Genomic DNA, 22,633 nt, shown 5'->3' on the forward strand with positions numbered 1-22,633 from the left:
CCCATTGCTTCCCTGGTTGTAAGTTTGGACGGCAAAGAGGGATCCTCCAGGCAGTTAGTACCCTGTCCCGGGTTTCGGCACCAGATGTAAGAATGAGACGGCACTCCATCACCAGGTGTGCAGGCTTTATTAGAGGAGAAAGACCTGCCGGGCACTCCTCTGGGAGAAGTGCACCAGTACAAGCTAGGGGGAACAAATTATATGGGGTCAAGAAAATTTCGAGCATGTGGATGTTGAATCAAAAGTCCTGGTATGTCTGGAGCCCCTCCTTGAGGTGGCTTGTCAGCTTCTTGGAATTCCTCTGTCTCAGGGCGATAGTCCAGTAGGGCGAGGTCTGACAGATGAGTGGAACATCAAGAGGGCAGTTTGGAATACACATATCTATCAGGTACTAGTTATATTCTGTGGAACTACCTAAAAACTATGTGCACCTATGTTAATCAGATTAAAAAATAATGTGACCCGCTAAAATATGCACCCTGCTTATGAATAATTCATAAAAATAGGTATTACAGGAGTGTTGAAGGGCATTTTGGCCGCATTGAACACGTGCAACTTCAAAGACTTACATGCTCCTGTTGAAATGCACAGTGAGCCTGACCGGGTGGTGGTACAGTGGATAGAGTGTCAGACTGGGATGCGGAAGACCCAGGTTCGAGACCCCAAGGTCAACAGCTTGGAGACCCATGGTCAAGGCTGGTATGAGAAGGCAATCAATGAACAATTAAGGTGTTGCAATGCGCAACACACAGTGACACACGGCTTCCCTGGGCTTCTCTGTACTGAGGACGTGGGGGACTCACAGACAAACTCAGGGCTACGGAATGAAGATCATTTCACAATGTAACAATACCGAGTCACAGACACACTGTAGGAAGTAGAATTCAGGATCTTTGTGAGTCTGACTGCAGTGCTGGTTAGACACATTTCTGTACAAGGAGCCCAAATCATTTCTTTACAGATCAGCTTCCTGATGTTCAGGGTTTCCAAGACTGGTCTCTGAGGATCTCCATCCCGTGTTTTCAGACACAGCTCCTCCAGGGTTAAGAGAAACCCTGTCCCTCCACCTCCATTTTCAGGGCGAGCTCACTCTCTGACATCAAAGTCCCTGGGGTGAGTTTTCTTCTAGAAGAGTCCCGGGGGAGAGATAAGGGGTGGGAGGCAGGGAGTCCATTTCAGGGGAGGAATTCCGGGAAGAGAAGAGGAGGAAGGGCGGGGCCAGCCTGGGGGTCTCTCCCTGGTGTCCTCACAGCCCCTGGGCTCGGACTCAGGGAGACAGGGTGACAAAGAGCTCTCCGCGCAGGAGGAGGGGAGGAGGGGTCATGGGTCCCCAGGCAGAGTCTAATTTTTTTTTTATTATTCATTTTAGAGAGGAGAGGGAGAAAGAGAGAGGAGAGACAGAGAGAGAGAAGGGGGGAGGAGCTGGAAGCATCAACTCCCATATGTGCCTTGACCAGGCAAGCCCAGGGTTTCGAACCGGCGACCTCAGCATTTCCACTGCTCCACCACTGCGCCACCACCCGGGGGGTTTCAATTCTGCCTCTCACAACCTGTGTCGGGTCCTCCTTTCTGGATACTCATGACGCAGCCAGAGATTTACTCCCATTGGGTGATCTGTAGAAAAGCTTCCCGGATCCCGGTCCCGCGGACGCGCCCGACTCAGAGCTTCTCGCAGTAGTTGGTGAACTGCACGCAGCAGCAGCGGGAGTAGGGTGGGACCTGCCGGATTCAGACCCTCAGAGTGCTGTCATGAGGTCCCCACCCCTCCTCCTGCTGCTCTCGGGGTCCCTGGTCCTGACCCCGACCTGGACGGGTGAGTGCGGGTCGTGAGGGAACCGCCTCTGCGGGGAGGAGCGAGGGGACCCGGCGGGGGGGGGGGGGGCGCAGGACCTCGGGGAGACGTGTGTCCACCACCTGCGTCATGACCTCTGACTCCTGCTCAACACCGGTCTCCGCCACGTCCGGTCTCGACTCTGACCCTGTTCCGGACCCTTTTCCGTTCCCGGGACCGCTCCCCGATCCTGTCCGTAGACTGCAGAGGAAGGGTCGCCGGGTCTCAGCCCCTCCCCGTCCCCAGGTCCCCACTCCCTGAGATATTTCTTCACCGCCGTGTCTCGGCCCGGCCTCGGAAAGCCCCGCTTCTTCACCGTCGGCTACGTGGACGACACGGAGTTCGTGCGGTTCGACAGCGACGCCGCAAGTCCGAGGGTGGAGCCGCGGGCGCCGTGGATGGAGCAGCCGTGGGTGGAGCAGGAGCACCCGCAGTATTGGGACGAGAACACACAGAACGCTAAGGACAACGCGCAGACTTACCGAGTGAGCCTGAACAACCTGCGCAGCTACTACAACCAGAGCGAGGACGGTGAGCCACGCGGGCGGGTTCCGGTCACGACCCCCTCCCCACGGACGGGCCGGGGTCGCCCGAGTGTCCGGGTCCGAGCTCCACCCGAGACCGCAGAACCCCGCACCCCACCCGGGAGGAGCCCACGGGAACTTTGATCGGGTTTCATTTTCAGTTTAGGTTTAATCCCCGCTGTCGGGGCGGGGTCAGGGTCTCACACCATCCAGGGGATGTACGGATGCGAAATGGACCCGGACGGGCGCCTCCTCCGCGGGTACAGTCAGTTCGCCTACGACGGTACCGACTACATCGCCCTGAACGAGGACCTGCGCTCCTGGATCGCGGCCGACATGGCGGCTCAGATCACACAGCTTGATTGGGAGGAGGCCGGTGAGGCGGAGCACTGGAGGATCTACCTGCAGGACACGTGCGTGGAGTGGCTCCACCTTCACCTGGAAAAAGGGAAGGAGACGCTGCAGCGCGCAGGTACCAGGGCCGCGGGGCTCCCTCCTCTCCCCTCGGGCTGCGGCTCCTACACGGAGACAGGAAACGGACCCGTGCCAGAACATCCTTTTTTGGGTCGGATTTTGAGTCGCCTGAATTTTCAGATCCAGCACCAGAGCGACTCCCCCTTCTCTCACGGACAATTAGGTGCAGTCTCTCCGGGATGGAGGGGAGACCAACCCTGAACTAACCCATCAGCGGTTCCCCTGGACCCTGGCAGTGGCCCTGGACCCATGGGGACTTTCTCAAGCCTTGTTCCTGACCCCCTATGTAAGGCCAGTGGACGCCAGGGCCATGCATGCAGGGTCACACTGATTCAGACAAACGGTAAATGAACAGTGGAGCCAGACAATGGTGGTTCATTCTGTTTATTAAAGTCTCCAAACTGCGGAAGAGCAAACAGGCAGAGAAGACCACTTCCCTTTCTCCCTCCCCACTCTCCCGGACTCAAAGGCCCCCACCACTCTCAACACTCCCCTTCCACACAGGCTGGGTGGAAATCAGGTCTCCCCAGCCTCTCAGCACTCCCTCCCTCTCTCTCTCTCTCTCTCTCTCTCTCCCTCTCTCTCTCTCTCTCCAGCCAAAACCAGCTGGGGGAAAACTCCTTCTCCAGCATCCTGAGGGCGGGTATCCATAGCCTTCCACAGACTGTACACACATGGGCTGCTCCAATATAACCCAGCAAACCTAAAAAAACCACATTTGTTTACCCAACATTCCTCCCTTTTTGCTCACTTCACAGTTTACTCCTCAGGTATCCCTGTGCGAGGAATGTTACATCACAGTGTCTCCCTGAGCACCCTGCCCAGAGTGCCAACCAGAGGCCCATCTCTAGCCCCCTGCTCCACGGTAGGTGGCAGGGCCTGGATAGTCCAGGGCTGTGTCCATGGAAACCTTAGCAGGGGTCCCCAAACTTTTTACACAGGGGGCCAGTTCTCTGTCCCTCAGACCGTTGGAGGGCCACCACATACAGTGCTCCTCTCACTGACCACCAATGAAAGAGGTGCCCCTTCCAGAAGTGCAGCAGGGGGCCGGATAAATGGCCTCAGGGGGCCGCATGCCGTAGTTTGGGGACGCCTGCTAAAGTGTCCTTGATGTGCCTCTCCAATGACGAGAGCAGCTTCCCGGTGCATGAGGGCCTCCTCCAGACCTGTCCGCCCCCCATCAGGTCGCTCATAGTGTCCAAAGCGGCATGTCCATCCAGCAAGGGAGCTGGTGCCCTCTCTCAGTGGTCAGTCCACGTGAGACAGCCCAGCTGTCTGTGCAGATCACCGAGGTAAAGGTCCGTTACAGGCTACTAGGTTCACACAGGGGCTCAGGCCTCCCCCTCATCCCTGCCGTCATGACAGCTCTGAAGACGCTGCCCCAAGGAGGAGTGCGTGGCAACGGTGCCCAGCCTCTCCACCTCTGCCCCAGAGAGGAGGATGCCGTCCACCCCGTGCCCCACACTCACAGCAAGTCTGCCAGGGGCTCAGGGGTGCTCTTTGCTGCTGGGATTTTACCTTCTGGACGACCTCTGGCCGGGCTCTGAGTGTGCGGACGGCAGCTTCAGCCTGAGCCTCCTCGTCCTCAGAAGTGTGAGGAGCTGGAAACGCCTGCTCCCGCCGACGCAGAGCCCCTCGGCCAGCACGGCTCCGTCTTTGGCTCCTGGGACTGCCGGCCCCCGGCCTGAAGCTGAACCCACACTTGTTCCTCTAACAACGGCCGCTGCCAGTGTCCAGCTTCCAGGGCAAACTGCGACTCACGAACTCATTCAACCTCCTTCTTCAGAGACTTTTCCAGTTCAAGCCGTTGCTGGTGCTGGGTCTGCACCTCATCCGGAGCTCTCACCTCAGACAGCCTCTCGCAGGATGTAAAAACAGCAGCCCCCGGTCCCCAAAAGGGCAGCCGGGGAGAACCCTACACTGGGGGCATTGACCAGTCCTCCACCCCTCCCAAGGGTGGCTGTGGCCCCATACCAGTCTGACACAAATCCTGCCGAATATGCCAGGGGTAAGGCCAGCGGCCGCCACGGTGGCCGTGCAGGTTCACACTCACCCAGTGTCTGAGGTCCGACCCCGGCTTTTCTGGGTCATTGGCCTCCACCCAGGTCAGGACCAGAAATACCTTTATCCTCTTAGAGACCTGTTTTCTACCCTGAGCTGTGTCACTCTGACTCTAGAACTTTCCAAAGACTAGTTGATCATCCCAGGTGCCTCAGTCCAGGCTGGTGTCTGGGTTTTGTGCTCCCCCACCCCCCACCCCAGCTGTCCTGTCCACTCTCAAAATGGTCACAAGAGTGCTGCTGGAGTGGCCTATGACTGATGCTAAGTTCCAGAATTTTCTCACCCTTCTCCTCAGAGCCCCCAAAGACACATGTGACCCACCACCCTATCTCTGACCGTGAGGTCACCCTGAGGTGCTGGGCCCTGGGCTTCTACCCTGCGGAGATCACCCTGACCTGGCAGCGTGATGGGCAGGACCTGACCCAGGACATGGAGTTTGTGGAGACCAGGCCTGCGGGGGACGGAACCTTCCAGAAGTGGGCGGCTGTGGCGGTGCCCCCTGGAGAGGAGCAGAGCTACACGTGCCATGTGCATCATGTGGGGCTGCCCGAGCCCCTGATCCTGAGATGGGGTGAGGAGGGGACGTGGGCACAGAGCCTCTTCTCAGGGAGCAGGGGCCTCTGGAGGACTTCAGCAGGGTCAGGGCTGTGGCCTGGGGGTCAGGGCCCTGACCTTTTCTTCCCTTCCCAGAGCCTCGGCTCACCATCTTTATTTTGGTCATTGTTCCTGTCCTGTTCCTCGGAGCTGTGGTCACTGGAGCTGTGGTGGGAGCTGTGATGTGGATGAGGATGCGCTTAGGTAGGGAAGGATGGGGTCTGAGTTTCTTGTCCCACAGGGGGTTTCAAGCCCAGGAAGAAGTGTGTCCACTTCATTAGTGGGAGCTATTGCTCCTACACGTGTGGTTGCCCAGTCTGGAGCCATTTACTAACACTGACTCTTTAGTGAGGCACGTGTGAACATGAGGGACAAAATTATCACCTTAATAAATCTGGTGATAGGGACCTGGTCCCCAAAAGTCACAGATCAGAGTGGAAAGTCCCTGCTGAGGACAGGGTATTTGATCCATTCCATGTACTTTCCTCAGGTTTCCTGATCCTGCCCTGGGTCTGTAGTCACAGTTCTGGAAACTTCTCTGGGGCTCAGGACTAGGGGTTCCTTTCGGACCTCATGGCTCTGCCTCCTCCCTGGTCTCTCACGGGATGTTTTCTTCCTGCAGGTGGAAAAGGAGTCAGCTATCCTGAGGCTGCCAGTGAGTATGGAGGGGTGACCCCTGAGACCCTGTGACAGTGCAGACGGGAGCCATGGAGGGACCTCACTCCCCATAGTTCCTCCTTTAGTCTCCTGTCCTGGGGGCTCTGACCACATCCTGTTGTGTTCTACCCCAGGCAGTGACAGTGCCCAGGGCTCTGATGTGTCTCTCATGGCTTCTAAAGGTGAGACCCTGATGTGGGGAGGGGTTGGGACAGAGGGGATTCTCTGGGACATTTTGAGCTTGTGGTGAACTATTGAGAATGTCATAGTTACAGTGACTGACTTGAGTTTGTTTGTGATTACTTTCTTCTACAGCATGAGACAGCTGCCTTGTCAAGGACTGAGTGACGGAAGATTCTTCACACGCACACACCCGCCAACCCTGTTTGTGACTTTAGGAACCTCTTACTTCTCTTTCTGCAAAGGCCGCCCTAACATGCCTGCATTGCTATCAGCATAATGTGAGGAGCTGGGAGGCTGGACTACACCTTAGTTGTTCATTGATTGCTGTATTATAAGGGCCTTGACTGGGGGGCTTCAGCAGACCAAGTGACCCCCTGCCCGAGCCAGTGGCCTTAAGCTGGTGAACCTTGTTCAAACCAGATGAGCCCACGCTCAAGCTGGTGACCTTGGGGTCTCGAACCTGAGTCCTCCGTGTCCTGGTCCGACACTCTATCCACTGTGCCACCACCTGGTCAGGCAAAGCTAGTTAAAAAAATTTTTTTTTTAATTCATTTTAGAGAGGAGAGGGAGAGACAGAGAGAGAGAGGAGAGACAGAGAGAAGGGGGGGAGGAGCTGGAAGCATCAACTCCCATATGTGCCTTGACCAGGCAAGCCCAGGGTTTTGAACCGGAGACCTCAGCACTTCCAGGTCGACGCTTTATCCCACTGCGCCACCACAGGTCAGGCCAGGCAAAGCTAGTTTAAAAAAAAAAAAAAAATTATTGCCTGACCTGTGGTGGCGCAGTGGAAAAAGCGTTGACCTGGAACACTAAGGTCACTGGTTCGAAACCCTGGGCTTGCCTGGTCAAGGCACATATGGAGTTGATGCTTCCTGCTCCTCCCTTCTCTCTCTCTCTCTCATTCTCTCTCCTCTCTAAAAATTAATAAAAGAAAAAACTTAAAAAAAATCTCTAGTGTCAGAGTTGGAGACACTAGAGATTAAAAAAAAAAAAATTATTGAATTTGCCCCTAGCCAGATAGCTCGATTGGTTGCAGGCATGGCCAACATATGGCCCGCTGGCCAGATACGGCCTGCCTAATGAGTTTATGTGTAATGACTTTATTTGTTTACTTAAATGAATCATTTTTTATATTTAACATTTTTTAATTTTAATATTTTGTCCGGCCTGTGAAAAAATTTTCTTTCTAATCTAGCCTGGGGGCAAAAACTGTTGGCCACGGCTGATAGTTTAAAGAAAAAAAAATTATTGAATTTGCCCCTAGCTGAATAGCTCAATTGGTTAGAGCAGTGGTAGTCAACCTGGTCCCTACCGCCCACTAGTGGGCATTCCAGCTTTCATGGTGGGCAGTAGTAAGTTGTTTTATAAAGATTTATTCTGGCCCTGGCCGGTTGGCTCAGTGGTAGAGTGTCGGCCTGGCGTGCAGGAGTCCTGTTTTCGATTCCCGGCCAGGGCACACAGGAGAGGCGCCCATCTGCTTCTCCACCCCTCTCCCTCTCCTTCCTCTCTGTCTCTCTCTTCCCCTCCCGCAGCAGAGGCTCCATTGGAGCAAAGATGGCCGGGGCGCTGGGGATGGCTCTGTGGCCTCTGCCCCAGGCTCTAGAATGGCTCTGGTTGCAACAAAGCAACACCCCAGATGAGCAGAGCATCGCCCCCTGGTGGGCATGCTGGGCGGATCCCGGTCGGGTGCATGTGGGAGTCTGTCTGACTGCCTCCCCGTTTCTAGCTTCGGAAAAATGCAAAAAAAAAAAAAGATTTATTCTGCCAAACTTAACGAAAATATGACATAAAGTACTTGGTAAATAATTATTATATGCTTTAACTTGCTGTAACTCTGCTTTATAAGTTTTATAAAGTAAAGTTACTTCCCTACTTTATAAATCACCATTACTGTGGAAACCAGTGGGCTGTTAGAAAATGTTACTACTAGGTTGCCGGTTCGAAACCCTGGGCTTGCCTGGTCAAGGCACATATGGGAGTTGATGCTTCCTGCTCCTCCCTCCCCCTTCTCCCTCTCTCTCTCTCTCCTCTCTAAAAATTAATAAAAAAGTAAAAAATAAAAATAAAAAAGAAAATGTTACTACTAACAGAGATACAAAAGTGGGTGGTAGGTATAAAAATTGACCACCCCTGGGTTAGAGCATTGTCCTGAAGTGTAGAAGTTGCTGGGTCAATCCCTAGGCAAGGCACATACAGGAACAGATCAAAGTCCCTCTCTCTCTCTCTCTCTCTTCCTCTCGCACTGAAAAATTAAATAAAGAAAGAAATTGTTGAATTTATTGGGATGCTCTGAGTTCATAAAATTTCATTCTTGTTCAATGAACACTTAGTAAGCTTGGTGCTGGACACTGAGCGGGCACTCTGGGTACGGCACTGCCCACGCTGAGATTCTGACAGTATCTCCTCCTTCTGTCTGGTGGACTTCACCCCTGACTCTGGACCCTATTGTATGCCCAGTGGTGCCAAGGGGACTGGATATTGGGCATAGGGTATTGGAGAGTATAAGACCCCTACCCTTACCCCAGTCAGAGAACAAGGCTAGAGAGCTCTCATTATCTCTAGGCTCCAAAGCCTTCTGTTCAGCTGAGAAAAATTATATCCAACCTTTTCAAGTCAAGGGTCTGAGAAATAACTGGGCTTTTTCTGACATAGCCACCTCCCCACCCCCACCAGCCATTAGAGGAGTCCCGAACACCCCATCAGGGTCTCGGGCAAAGAGTATTTCTAACCTTTTCTGTTCATCTGGCAAACATCTGAGGGTCTAACCCGTGCTGTTCAGTGTGCTGTTACCAACAGTAAACATTGCAAGAGCAGCTCCTAGTTTTGGATTTCTATTGGCAGGTTTTGCATTAACACCACCTTGCGGTATCTCATTTCGATCTTTACTTGTGAATAAGGACTGTTACTGTCTCCCTTCCCCAGATGAGGAAAGTGAGGCTTAGGGAGGTTCAATTCTATTTGCCATGGGCACTATAGCCAATAGCGGCCTTGACATCTAGGATTTAAACATGGTGCTGTGCTGGGCACAGGGCACGGGTCCCTGCCTTCAGAAGGGCTCAGTGTGGGGGGTTCGCTCTGTACGGTAACTCTGGCATGAGTAATGCATGCTGGGAACACAGCAGGTTGTCCCTAGGGGCTGGGGTGAGAGGCTGGGGCCCAGCAGGCCTGCTGGGGACATGCATGACAGAGCAGGTATGCTGTGGAGAGTGCGTAAGGGTTTATCCGTGGAGAAGGGAATTCCAGGCATTTTGGGAAGCGGTGGGAGCCGAGCGCGAGCTAGAGAAGGCCTCCGTTTTGCTGTCCTGTAACTTTGGAGTTTTGGGGCTTGGGGAGTTCAGGTGACATGCTCCGGACCATGGGTCTGTGAGAGGCTGGGGAACCGGAGCAGCCAGGGGAACTGCAGGGGACAAGGGAGAGGAGCAAGTCCTCATGACCAAGAGCTGCCTCTTCCCTCAGGGACGGGAGTGGGGAAGGAGGAAGGGCTGTGGCCTCTGCGGGGGACGATGGGACAGCAGGCCTCCCTGTCTGCCCCACAGCATCTATCCCATTTCCTGTGTCCCCTGTGAGCACAGCTCCGGGGCCGACCAGCCTCGTCATTGCCCTGCCTTCTCCACACAGACTTGGTCAGCCCTTTCTCCACCTGGTGTTCGAGTCCAGACCCAGGGCTTAGCACCCCGGGGCTCAGGGCTGACCACCAGTCGCTGTGGAAGGCAGTGACGGGTGCCTGGGTGGCAGCCACTGCCCGCGGGAGACCCTGCGGTTTGCAGACTGGAGGCGGCACGCCTCCCCTGGTTGGCAAGCCTTGTGGTCGCCTCCCTTTCCCGGTAGCCCCTCAGTGCATGGGACTCCGCAAAGCCCCTGAGCGGGAACCATCCCAGCACGCGGGGCCCTTGACTTCTGTCCTCCACAGTCCACCTCACCTGGTTCAGAGATGGGCCACCCCTGAGCCCTAGTCCCTGCCTGGGACCTCAGCCAGTCGGCCCCAGGAGGATGGGGCAGCTCAGGGCCAGCAGTCCCCTGAGATGCCCTTTGCCGTGCTCAGAGGTGCAGCGTGTGTGGTGCTGCAGCAGGCGGATGCTGGATCTCTGTGGGACCTCAGAGGAGCAGCCAGAGTGGCTCACGGGAAGGCCAGGGGTGGGGGGAGTCCCAGCGGGTCTATCAGAGCCTCCATCCTGAGCACCTCACATCTGGATTCACTGTGGACTCCCGCTTCTGAGGTGTCACTGCAGAAGCTGTGGGCAGGCACCTTGCTCTGGAAGTGAAAGTAGCTCAGAATTGTGGAGATGAAAGCAACCTTAAGGACCGCCTATTGTCCCTTTCTCTGGGAGACTGAGGCCCAGAGATGCAGAGAATAATAAGTGGAATATAGAAGGTTTTTTTAAAAAAAAAGGTTTCTTTGGCCCTGGCAAGCTGGTTCAGTGGTAGAGCATTGGCCTGGAGTGTAGATGTCCTGGGTTCAATTCCTGGTCAGGGCACACAGGAGAAGCGCCCATCTGCTTCTCCACCCTTTCCTCTCTCCCTTCTATCTCTCTCTTCCCCTCCCACAGCCAAGGCTCCACTGGACTGAGTTGACCCCAGGAGCTGAGGATGGCTCCATGGCCTCACATCAGGCGCTAAAATGGCTCTGGTTGCAGCAGAGCAACACCCCAGATGGGCAGAGCATCACCCCCTGGTGGGTGGATCCTGGTCAGGTGCATGCGGGAGTCTGTCTCTCTGCTTCTCCACTTCTCACTTAAGAAAAAATAAATAATAATAATAAATTTTTTATTGGTTGATTTTATTTTTAATTATTTTATTTATTTTAGAGAAGAGAGACCAAGAAAAAGAGAGAGAGAGAGAGAGAGAGGAAAAACAGGAAGCATCAACTCCCATATGTGTCTGGACCAGGCAAGCCCAGGGTTTTGAACTGCTGACCTCAGTGTTCCAGGTCAATGCTTTATCCACTGTGCCACTACAGGCCAGGTCTTTATTGATTGATTTTAGAGAGACAGGAAGGGGGAGAGAGAGAGAGAGAGAGAGAGAGAGAGAGAGAGAGATATCGACCTGTTCCTGTGAGTGCTCTGACTGGGGATCTAAGCCGTAACCTTTGCACTTCAGGATGATGCTCCAGCCAAGACAATGGGCAAAACATGAACGAGGAGGAGGGAGCAGGTTAGCGTTCCTGTTCCTCGCTAGCCTTTGGCCTTGGTGGTCTCCTTCCCTACAGACATCCCTCTGTTTTCTTTTTCTTTTTTTAATTTTTTACAGAGACTGAGTCAGAGAGAGGGATAGACAGGGACGGAGAGAGATGAGAAGCATCAATCATTAAGTTTCCATTGCGCGTTGCAACACCTTAGTTGTTCATTGGTTGCTTTCTCACGTGCCTTGACTGCGGGCCTTCAGCAGACCAAGCAACCCCTTGCTGGAGCCAGCGACCTTGGGTCCAAGCTGGTGAGCTTTTGCTCAAACCAGATGAGCCCGTGCTCAAGCTGACGAGCTCGGGGTCTCGAACCTGGGTTCTCGGCATCCCAGTCCAACGCTCTATCCACTGCGCCACTGCGCCACCGCCTGGTCAGGCGACACTCCTCTGTTTTCCATGAGGAGTTTTACCTCCTGAAGTGTGTTTCTAGTGAGCTCCCAGGACTGGAAACCAAATCGGAACTGGCCTCCCAGCTCCTCACCCATATCCTAACCAGACTTGAGGACAAACCTGCTTGCTTTTCCAGGAAGGCTGCTTGGAGACGGGACGGGGTGCGGAGGGCCCAAGCCGGAATCGCACTGAACCTCTTCTCTCCTACACATCCAGCCCTAGCTTCTCTTTACATCTGTATGAAGAGAAATTCATATTTCCGTGACAACTAAGTTCGGAGGGTCGCAGGACAGTGCATGGCAGTGGGCAGGTGATTTTTGTACGGGCTGGAAGGAAACTGGATTTATTTAGTTCAATTGCTCTTGATTAGGGGAGGAAACTAAGGTGCAGAAGAGGAGGTACATCAGCTAAGGAGTCAGAGGCAGGCCCAGCACCCTGCTCTCCCGACCCCGGATTTATCCCTGACCACTTCTGCTGGCTTCCCACCCACACCTCTCACCTCTGTCTCCCCAGGACTGCAGCCAGAGAGCTGACTCTGCTATCTGAAATAAGAGTGGGTTCGGGAAAAGAAGACTTAGTTTGCAGAGCTCCTGGGAGAGACCAGAGGATCAACCGTGGAGAAGAGGGAGACTGATGTACAGTGAGCAGTGGAACGTCTGTCAATTGAAATAAAGGGAGGTAATCAACCCCAGTCAGCAAGACCGTGTGGACCAAAACTAGTTTGAGACCATCATTTGAGAAAAAGAGCTGCAGCTCCGAGTTCCTATTTTGGTGTTTCATGTAAATGAGGTTTCCAACTTGGACAGTTCTGATTGGTCAGTAGCTACGCAAATGAGGCTGTCGTTTCTGCGGTTCTGATTGGACAGGGCAGGTCGCAGTCTGTCGGTAGGAAGAGGACCGCAGGGTTTCCTCTTAGTGGTTGACTCAGACTCCACGAACAAGCGGGGTGTAACCCGCGAGTTCCGTTGTAGGTTCTCCCCAGGAGTGAGGAGCCCCCCCCCCATCAGTAGACGGTCACTAGGCTCTTATTATTCATAAAATTTGAGTTCTAGGTTAAACCATGGGGAGTCCACCTCAGGGTGTAAGTTCATTCTTGGGGGGTGGGTCCACATCACGTGAATCTCCTTGGGGCCCACAGCCTGAACGCTGCTCTCCTCGGCCCTCCATTCTTCTGCCTTCAGCTTGACGGAACCCAGGAGGCAAAACAAGTGGTTTGCTACCCTGTCCGAGAGCAAGTCTCCGTGGGTCCCCATCCGAGCCCTTCCAGCTGGCTTTTTTGAAGCAAACAGCACCCCGTGCCCCCAGCAAGGCCACCCCTACACCTCTTAGCAGCCCCCCGGGGAGTGTGGCCGCAGCTGCTGCGTCTGTGTGTCTCTACGAGGGCCTGGGCCCTGCAGCACGGTTAAGAGAACGTGGAGAGATTGTGAGCCCAGTCCTACGTTGGTTTCGGGGATTTGAGGTCTTTTCGGTGACTAAAGGGCAGGAGAGTCAGGTTTGATGACTCAACCCGGCTTCCCGCCCGCCTCGCCCGGCCAGCAGCGTGGGGCGGGGCCTGCAGGTAGCCCCCGGCAGAAGCGAAGTCGCCTGCCCCGCAGGCCTCGCACCCCGGAGGATGGGGAAGGGGAGGGGAGCGTGGGTCAGCCCGGCCACCGGACAAGCCTCCCTGCCGTGAAGGTTCTGGGTCAGACTCCAGGCCATCACAGGGCCGACCCGGCTCAGCTGTCGGCCACAAGGCAGTCTGGGGCCAGGGCCCGGGGACCTGCCCCTGCTCCAGCTCTCTCTCTCTGGAATGGCCTCCTCCGGGCCGGGCCACAAACATACCACCTACAGCAGCTACAGATTAATCTAAAGCAAGAAGTGGTGTTGAGTGGGACCTGGGGAAGGTGTTTGCGGAGCCACCGGGAAGACGGGGGTGGCGGGGGGGGGGCAGCAGGAGCTCTCAGGACTGGCACCGGGAGAGGGCTTTCTGGGGGACTAACCGGTGGCCAGCCGAGGCGCCTGGGTGCGGAGGGATTCCGTGCGCTCTAGTCCTTCCCCTCCCCCTCCTCCGGGAGGCCGGCTCCTTGAGGGCTCTGTCTGGGGGTTTGGGGCGATGGCTGCGGAGCGCCCCTCCTGCTTCAAAGCCCATTCTCCACCACACCCACACCCCTAAATCTATCCTTTCGGGCAGTTGGTGGTTTAGCGGTGAGTACAGCTCCAGCCCCCCCCCCCCTTTGGGAAGGGTTGAAATGAATGAATACAGTTAGTTGTCCAAAAAGTACATATAGGTGGGCAACACACAGCAACAGGGCTGTGTGACAAACTCAGAGGGGGAGAAAGAGGCTCAAAAGTCTCACGGATGCCACCAAGGTGAAAACGGCGGCCTGTTGGGAGGGGCCCCTTAGGAGGCAGACCCCAGCCCCTGAGCCCAGCCAACAGCTCCAGACAAGGCCCGGATGAAGACATGCCCGAAGTCAGCACAGGTCGAGCTCCCAGGCTCAGGATTCCGGCCTTCCAAGCCGCAGGGAGCTCCCTCCTCGTTCACCCCGCCCCGCCCCCTCCCGCGGCCTCCATTCAGGGCAGGTTTAGGGAGCAGGGGCCACTTGGTCCGTCGCTCTCATCTCAGACGGGCGCTCGGAGCGCTGTTCTCTTTCAAACAGCGTCACACACTCCTAGGCCAGCAGTGCGAACCCTCCGGACACCCCCGACGACCCAGAAAAAATAGGCCCTGCGGGAGTGCTTGGGCAGGCCTCCTGCACCCCCTCCACAAATCGCTCTCCACCTCCTCTGCAGCAGCCCGCCAAGCCCCCCTACACAAAGCGCATCCCAGGGACTGGAGGCCTGGGGGGCGGGGTGGATGCCGGGCTTGAAGCGGGACTCCCCCCCGAGGAAGGGGGCAGGATGCCTCCTAGGTCTCCGCGGGGGGCCCCGTCTGAGGCTCGGCCTTTGAGAGGGATGTGGGGTGGGTTCCTGGAGGTCTTTCAGCTACTCTTGCGGGGATTCGGTGTGAGGGGACTGGGGCTAGGGGGTTGGGGGGCAGGAAGCTGTCCCCAGGGGAGCCATCCAGGCCCATTCAAGAGTTGAGCACTTGTTTAGGGTTAGAGCTGCCCCCTCTGGGGACCTGGATTGTCCAGCCAAGGCCATTGTCCTGCCCCCTCCCCCAGTCCCTCCCAAGCCTCTTTGAACCTGAAGTCAGATTTTTTTTTTTCTCCCCCTCCCTCCTCAGCTTTCCCCACCCAGGGCCTGAGGCTGGAGCCTTGGGCCGGGGCAGTGGGGGAGGGCGGACAGCCGGCTCTCAGGTTCTGGGTAGAGAGTTGTTCGGGTGGATGTGGATGGTGATGTGTCTGTACGGAAAGTAGTTTCTTTTGTCACTCTGGAGAGGGTGTTGTAATTGTTTTGAAGGATGTCTGTCAGTGTTAGGGTTTTTTTCCTTTTGACATTTGATATCAGTCCCATTTAGGTTGCTTTTAGATAAAGCCAGTGGTGCCTAATTTTGTTCATAGCTGTTAGTTTAGGGTCAATTTTAACACGGAGTGCAGAAAGAAACTTTTTTTTCTTTCCGTAAAGGCAAGAAAACTGCTGAGGCTCACAGAAAGACATGTGAAGGTTATATGGTGTTGATTGGATAACAGAAAGCACGTGTCATAATTGGTTTTAAAAATTCTGTCTGGAGATTTTTTCACTCAAAGATGACCAACGTTCTGGTCGACCTACTGAAGTTGATGATGACCAAATCAAAGCCATAACTGAAGAGAATCGTCATATAACCGTTCGAGAAATTGCAGAGAGGTTAAATGTATCGAACACAACAATTGGACTCGCTAAGAAGCTCGATATTTGGGTCCCGCCTCACTTAACACAACGAATCAATATTTGCGATATGCATCTCAAGCGTAATAAAACTGATCCTTTTTTGAAAAGAATCATCACTGGTGATGAAAAGTGGGTCATCGACAGTAACATCATTTGAAAACGATCATGGTCCAAGCCTGATGAACCAGCACAAACCACGTCTAAAGCTGAATTGCATCAAAAAAAGGTGGGACTACAAAGGTGCTGTGTGTTTTGAGCTACTTCCAAGAAACCAGACGATCAATTCAGATGCTTACTATCAACAACTAATGAAAGTGGATGAAGAATCAAAGAAAAAGGGTCAGCCTGACCAGGTGGTGGCGCAGTGAATAGAGCGTCGGACTGGGAGACGGAGGACCCAGGTTTGAAACCCCGAGGTTGCCAGCTTGAGCATGGGCTCATCTGGTTTGAGCAAGGGGTTACTCTGCTGTAGCCCCCTGGTCAAGGCACATATGAGAAAGCAATCCATGAACAATTAAGGTGCCATATGAAGAACTGATGCTTCTCATCTCTCTTCCTTCCTGTCTGTCTGTCCCTATCTGTTGCTCTCCCTATCTGTCACAAAAAATAAAAAATAATAAGAAAAAGGGCCAGATGACAAATCGCGAAGGAATTGTGTTCCACCATGATAATGCAAAGCCTCACACATCTTTAGTAACTCGTGGGAAATTATTGGAGTTTGGTTGGGAAGTGATGTCACAGCCCTGACCTGGCACCATCTGATTACCATTTATTTCGAAGTTTGCAAAACACTGTGAGTGGTAAAACTTTCACAAATGTTGATGGACCTTAAGTCGCACTTGGTTTAGTTTTTTGCTGATAAGGACCAAAATTTGTATGAGTCCATTGATTGGACTCATGAAGCTGCAAGAAAGATGGAAAAAGGTCATTGAACAAAATGGAAAATATATAATTGATTAAAGTTTATTCTTTGTATAAAAAAATGAGTTTTATTTCACACTACAAAACCGCAATTACTTTCTTGCCAACCCAATAGATGTTCGAGTCCTAGGGCCCCTGTGAGGGGCTGTCTGATCCCTCTGTCTGGGAAAGGCTGGGGAACTGGGGCCCAATCAGCCCAGAGCCTGGCCCCTAGAAGGGAAAATGGGGGTCAGTCCTTGAGTGGGGTGGGTGAGGGGGCTGTGGAGTGGAAGCCTCGGGGTGCGAGGGTCTGAAGAAAGACCTGTCTGGCAATCTGCCCCCGGATATGGGGTGGAATTTAGCAGATGGGCACCGGGCATCCACAGCTTTGGGGTGATGGAATCTGGCCGGTGGGCGGGGTGAATGGCGGGGTTCCTGGGCTGGGGTTGGGGGAGGGCATGAGGAAGGGAGGGGTAGTCTCCGCAGTCCTCGGCACATACACCATAAGTGTGTCGGGAGCTGGGCCCCAAGGAGGAGATGATGCCAGGGTCTTTGGGGAGGGGTCAAGCACCCGGGCTCCCGAGGAAGCTGGAGAAGGCGTTGAGGGGTCCCAGACAGCTCCGAGGTGTGTAGAGCCCGAGGGAGCGCTGGGCAGCCGGGCAGAGAGTGGGAAGAGGACGTCTGAACCGGGGGGCCTGCACCCAGGGCCTTGGGGGTCTGGCCTGGAGAGTAGCCTAGTTGGGGCTCCCGGGCCACCCCCCTTCCACAGACACCAGCGCCAGTAGCAGCAAACACCTCCTTCGCCTCAGTTTCTCCCCCCCACCCCCACTGCCCTCTCCTCCCCCACCCAGGGGGCGGGGCCAGAGGTCAAGGCTAGTGGGTGGGCTTGGGGAGGGAAGAGGTGGCGAGCAGTCCGTGCCTAGGCGAGGAGCCCTCCTTTGCCAGGGCCCCGGCTTGGGGCGCCGTCCTTCCATGGCGGGACACCTGGCCTCCGACTTTGCCTTCTCACCCCCGCCGGGTGGTGGAGGCGATGGGCCCGCAGGGCCGGAGCCGGGCTGGATTGACCCTCGGACCTGGCTGAGTTTCCAGGGCCCACCTGGCGGGGCGGGCATCGGGCCTGGGCTGGGGCCCGGGGCCGAGGTGTGGGGGATTCCGCCGTGCCCCCCGCCCTATGAGTTCTGTGGGGGGGTGGCCTACTGCGGACCTCAGGCTGGAGTGGGGCTGGCGCCTCAAGGCGGCCTGGAGACCCCCCAGCCCGACCGCAAGGCCGGAGCTGGGGCGGAGAGCCACTCCGAGGGGGCCTCCCCGGAGCCCTGTGCCGCCCCGCCTGGGGCCGCGAAGCTGGACAAGGAGAAGCTGGAGCCCAGCCCCGAGGAGGAGGCGAGCGAGGTGCAGTGGGGCTGGGGCGGTGGCCGGCGGGCAGGGGCGGCCAGGACGGGGGGCGCGGGGCTTACCGCTGCCTAGGCCTGGAACCCGGGGCCCGGCAGCCGGCGGGGGCGGCGCCGGGCCGGGGGAGCAGAGCCACGGTGGGAACCGAGGCCTGAGTTCTGGGGGAGCCCCCGGGAGGGGAGTGGGGGCCTCGGGGGCTGGGGGCTGGCCCGAGCCGGCCTTCTTTCCACCCAGCCGTCCGTTGTCAAGTGTGTCCCTTCCACTCACTAGGCCTGACCAGGGTTCCCTCCCTCCGCTCGCTGTCCAGCCCTCGACCCAGGTCGGGGTTTTCGCCCCTTCTCCCGCCGTGAGCCCTTCGTAATAATTAGATCCGTATCAGACCCGAGCGCTCGGCCTCCGGGGGAAAGCGTGGCCCGAGGGTGAGAACAGTGCTGACCCGGGGTTATTGTTCCTGCAATTCGAGGGTGTGACCGGTTTGCGATAGGGGCCCCTGCCTGGGCGGTGTGTGGACCTTTGGAGGGGGTCTGCCTCGCGTCAAGTTCAGGGCTGGTCTGCCCCGGGCTTCCGCCTGGGGCGTGAGTCCCCCCCGGGTGCGGGGCGCACACCCGGCACCGTCTGGCGCCGAGGGCTCGGCGGTTCTCGAGGGCTCGGTGGTTCTCGAGTTGTGAGCAGGCGGGAAAGTGAGGGGATTCGGCTCCAGGCCGCTTCCCAAATGCAGGGTTTGCTGGGGGACCGGAGACTTCCCCGTCCAGCCCTGCTGGGGACTGTTAATAAGGATGTGCGTTCCCAGGACGCTGCAGAGACAAGTGTAAGCGATTAGGGGTCAAGCGCGGGGCCTTTCCGCCTGGCGGGAGAGGTGGTGGAGTGGTTTCAGCCGAGCTGGTGGCAGCCCCTCCACTCGGGGCAGGAGGCGACTGCCGCCGAGCCGTGAATGATAATGGCTGCCAGTCGCGGGCCCTTTCCCAGGCGCCTGGCTGTGTGCCCCCCGGTCTGCGCCATTACCTCATTAACCGCCGCAGGATCTCCCAGGGAGGTATTACGAGCCTATTTCATGGGTCTTAATTGCTCGGTGATAAAAGCTGGGATGTGACCTGGGCTTTACCTTCTTTCAAATCCCTGAAATGTGGCCGGGGACAGCGGCGAGGATATTTACGGGGTTTTTGAACCGTTGGCTTGAGCAGAAGAAGCTGAGAATGGAAGTCAGCCTAGGTGAACTTGGTGTGATTGATTACCCGCGGAATACTACTTCCCTCAAAGCTTCCAGGGTCTCACAAAGGACTGACTCTTCTGGTTCCCTGGGCCACTGGTCTTCACCGGAGTGCCCCCCCTCCCCATGGCTCAGTCCCTCAGTCCATCAACCTCTGTTCTGTCTACCCTTCCTTCCACTCACCCACCCTCAAGGCCTGAGGACCTGCCCCCTGCTGGGATGTCTCCCTGAGCAGCCACACCTCACCCTCTATCACCAGCTCAGGGCCCAAACCTGGCGCCCTCATGCCTCCGTCTCCCTACATCCGTTGCTTTGGAAACGCTACTCTCTTTCCATCGAAATAAATAACACCCCAAATCAATACTTAACAACCAGCCTGGTCCCAACCATCGCTATCTGTGCCCAGATAACAACTGCATTTGCCTCCCTCGTAGTTCTAGCCTCACTTCCTCCTTAGTCTTTTGTCACCAGGCCAACCAGAGTGGATACCTTAAAATGTGAGTCAGCTCATTTCACTCACTGCCACATGCCTGCAGGGTTTGCCTAGCTCCACCCCTCTGATCTCCTAGCTCCTCCCCCTTCCCAGGTCCTCAGCCCACTCACCAGCTCCGGCCCCCTGGCCTTGCTGCTACTCGGCCTGTGCCTGCCAACCTCCCTCCGTCTGTTTTCTCCTCGGCTCTTTCCCTTTGCTCAGAGCCCTCCATCTTCCTGCCCTGTGTGGGTCTTCCATGGCACTTCTCACATACTGGAGAGTGATTACTTGTCTGCGCATTAGAATGGAACTTCCATGAGGCCCAGGCTTTTTGTTGATGTTGTGTAGCTGTCGGCTTATAAAAAGGTGTGGAATAAGTCAGTAAAGGGTGCTTCAGTATTGTTAAAAAAGAAAAAGAAAACTGAGCAGCTACTTTTGTACAACGCACTTTATTCATACCTCTCGTGACACCTGTAACTTTTTGAGGTGTGTGTGTGCATATGTGCACACTGTCACGGTCTGGGACCCTGCAAGCAAGCTGGGAGAGTGTGTGTGTTGACATGGGAATCAGAGACATAGTATTTGTTTCTCTTGAGCGGTTACTTGTCAAAAAGTTTTAGCAGGAGCTCCCTTCCTCCTGACCTGATGGTGACTCCATTGTGCGTGGTGCCCTGCAGCGCCAGATGCGTGGCTTTCTGGGGAGAACCGGCGTTTGTGATACGTTGTTGCAGATGTTGGGCGGGCAGCTTGGACACAGATACGCCCGCAGACCTCAGACCTCTCTTTGATACCCAGTTGGGGCGGGGTCGACCATCGGTGTGTTTGTGTTCTTACATGTCCTCTGCCATTTTAAATGCTGTCCCAGGACATGAGAGCTCTGCAGAAGGACCTCGAGCAGTTTGCCAAGCTCCTGAAACAGAAGAGGATCACCCTGGGATACACCCAGGCTGACGTGGGGCTCACCCTGGGGGTGCTCTTTGGTGGGTCCCCGTCAGCATGTTCTGACCCATGAAACACGGGACCGCACCTTCAGCGGAACATTCCTGAACATGGGCCTTTCCTACCGAGGGAGCGAGGGGGACAGCGTTCCGGGGACAGGCTCTGCCCTCCCCCATCCATGAATGAAGAGGGGAGAGTGGGCGGGGGAGAGATCCTTGGGCCTTGAGCTCCCTCGGGGACGCAGGGGGATCCTGGTGAAGGGTCTTGTGAGGGCAGGAAGAGCTGATGACATCTGGGTCTTGGGGTCACGAGGACCCTGCCTGCTACCCCTTTACCTCTCTGTCAACCCACCTCCCCAGGGAAGGTGTTCAGCCAAACGACCATCTGCCGCTTTGAGGCCCTGCAGCTCAGCCTGAAGAACATGTGTAAGCTGCGGCCCCTACTGCAGAAGTGGGTGGAGGAGGCTGACAACAACGAGAATCTGCAGGAGGTGAGGCCGGCGAGAGCTCCGCACCGCTGTGGCCCCGCCCCGGCGTAGCTCCGCCCCCACTGAGGCTCCGCCCCACGGCCATTCCAGCACCGCTGGTCTAACCCTGCCCTGGCAGGCTTCGGCTTCCTCTCCCTCTCCCTCCAGCCACCGGGCTCTGGGGGCCCATCCATCCACCCAGTGCCCCTTGGCAGTCTGCTCTTGAGTCAGTGACCTCTGGCGCTGCTGCAGAGCAGGGTCCCAGCTTGCCCTCCCATCTCCTTCCTTGTCACCCCCTCCCCACCCGCCCAGATATGCAAAGCGGAGACCCTGGTGCAGGCCCGCAAGAGAAAGCGCACGAGCATTGAGAACCGAGTGCGGGGCAACCTGGAGAGCCTGTTCCTGCAGTGCCCTAAGCCCACCCTGCAGCAGATCAGTCACATCGCCCAGCAGCTCGGGCTGGAGAAGGATGTGAGTGCCTCGTCCCCGAGGACCCCGTTTCCCTCCAGGCCCCCCCCCCCCAGGGCCCCCTGCCCACCTCCCCGCTTCCACCCCCTCCCTCGCGCTGCTAGCTCTGACTCCTGGCTTTCCAACCGTTCTTGGATCTGTTGGTTTGGGGCCCAATGGCTGACCTCCTGGAGCAGACGCCCGACTCACTCTCCCCGCCCCCAGGTGGTCCGTGTGTGGTTCTGCAACCGGCGCCAGAAAGGCAAGCGATCAAGCAGTGACTATTCTCACCGAGAGGATTTCGAGGCTCCTGGGCATCCTTTCTCGGGGGGCCCAGTACCCTTTCCTCTGGCACCGGGGCCCCATTTTGGTACCCCAAGCTATGCAGGCCCTCACTTCACTATGTACTCCTCGGTCCCGTTCCCCGAGGGTGAAGCCTTCCCCTCCGTGGCGGTCACCACCCTGGGCTCTCCCATGCCTTCAAACTGAGGGGCCCGCCCTTCCCGGGAGAGAGGGGGAGAGCTGGGGAAAGAACCCTGAGAGTTGTTCCAGGGCTTTGGGGCGAAGGTCTTCCTTCCCTAACAGAATTGGGAGCACCAAGGGGGTGGGGGTGGGGCAGGGAGTTTGGGGAGCTGGTTGGAGGGAAGGTGAAGTTCAACAATGCGATGCTCTTGATTTTAATCCCGTCACATACCCCTTTGATTTTTAAATAAAGAAGCCTGGGACACAGCAGGTGGATACTTCTGTCTTTGGTTTTACCCTCCTCTAGTTACTGAAAGGGTGGGCCTATTATAGGGGGATACCCAGTAGTGGACAGTGATAGCTGTTGGACAGACCCAAATGACCCTGAAGCCACAGGCCAAGCCTGGTCGACTCACACAAGGTCAGGGAGGGACGACCCTGAAGCCACAGGCCAAGCCTGGTCGAGTCACAGGGAGGGCTGAGCCTGGAGCCCAAGTTTATTCGTAGAGCCCTCAGGGGCAGGAGCTGGGTCTTAGGAGCCCATGATGTGGGGTTTCAGGAGATTTGAGAGGAATGCCTTGTTTTCTCCCACAAGCGTGGTTACTGCGGAGCCCGTCCCCCCAGGAGCTGATTTACGCTCTCCCCGTTCCAGTCTGGAATTCCTCC

General features: G+C 56.1%; 2 protein-coding genes across 7 annotated transcripts; both read left to right on the plus strand.

The window, feature by feature from the left end:
• The first annotated feature begins 1,686 nt into the window (after positions 1 to 1,686).
• LOC136321091 (saoe class I histocompatibility antigen, A alpha chain-like) lies at positions 1,687 to 8,591 on the plus strand. Of its 6 annotated transcripts, none has more exons than XM_066254178.1 (8): positions 1,687 to 1,813; positions 2,078 to 2,362; positions 2,522 to 2,827; positions 5,186 to 5,461; positions 5,581 to 5,688; positions 6,107 to 6,139; positions 6,276 to 6,323; positions 6,457 to 8,591. In XM_066254178.1, exons 1-8 carry the CDS (start codon positions 1,750 to 1,752, stop codon positions 6,459 to 6,461), a joined length of 1,125 nt encoding a protein of 374 aa, XP_066110275.1. In that variant the 5' UTR covers positions 1,687 to 1,749; the 3' UTR covers positions 6,462 to 8,591. The 6 variants fall into 6 exon arrangements, 5 of the variants coding, with proteins under 5 accessions (XP_066110275.1, XP_066110276.1, XP_066110277.1 ...); XM_066254179.1 differs by having other exon boundaries at positions 2,552 to 2,827; positions 6,457 to 8,588; XM_066254180.1 differs by lacking the exon at positions 6,276 to 6,323.
• Positions 8,592 to 17,557: 8,966 nt separating this feature from the next.
• Positions 17,558 to 22,058, plus strand: POU5F1 (POU class 5 homeobox 1). The gene is made up of 5 exons (XM_066252877.1): positions 17,558 to 17,974; positions 20,519 to 20,633; positions 20,952 to 21,082; positions 21,371 to 21,529; positions 21,731 to 22,058. Exons 1-5 carry the CDS (start codon positions 17,558 to 17,560, stop codon positions 21,992 to 21,994), a joined length of 1,086 nt encoding a protein of 361 aa, XP_066108974.1. The 3' UTR covers positions 21,995 to 22,058.
• The last annotated feature ends 575 nt before the right edge of the window (positions 22,059 to 22,633 follow it).

The sequence above is a fragment of the Saccopteryx bilineata genome, chromosome 1 (genome assembly GCF_036850765.1).
Source record: "Saccopteryx bilineata isolate mSacBil1 chromosome 1, mSacBil1_pri_phased_curated, whole genome shotgun sequence".
Classification (NCBI taxonomy): domain Eukaryota; kingdom Metazoa; phylum Chordata; class Mammalia; order Chiroptera; family Emballonuridae; genus Saccopteryx; species Saccopteryx bilineata.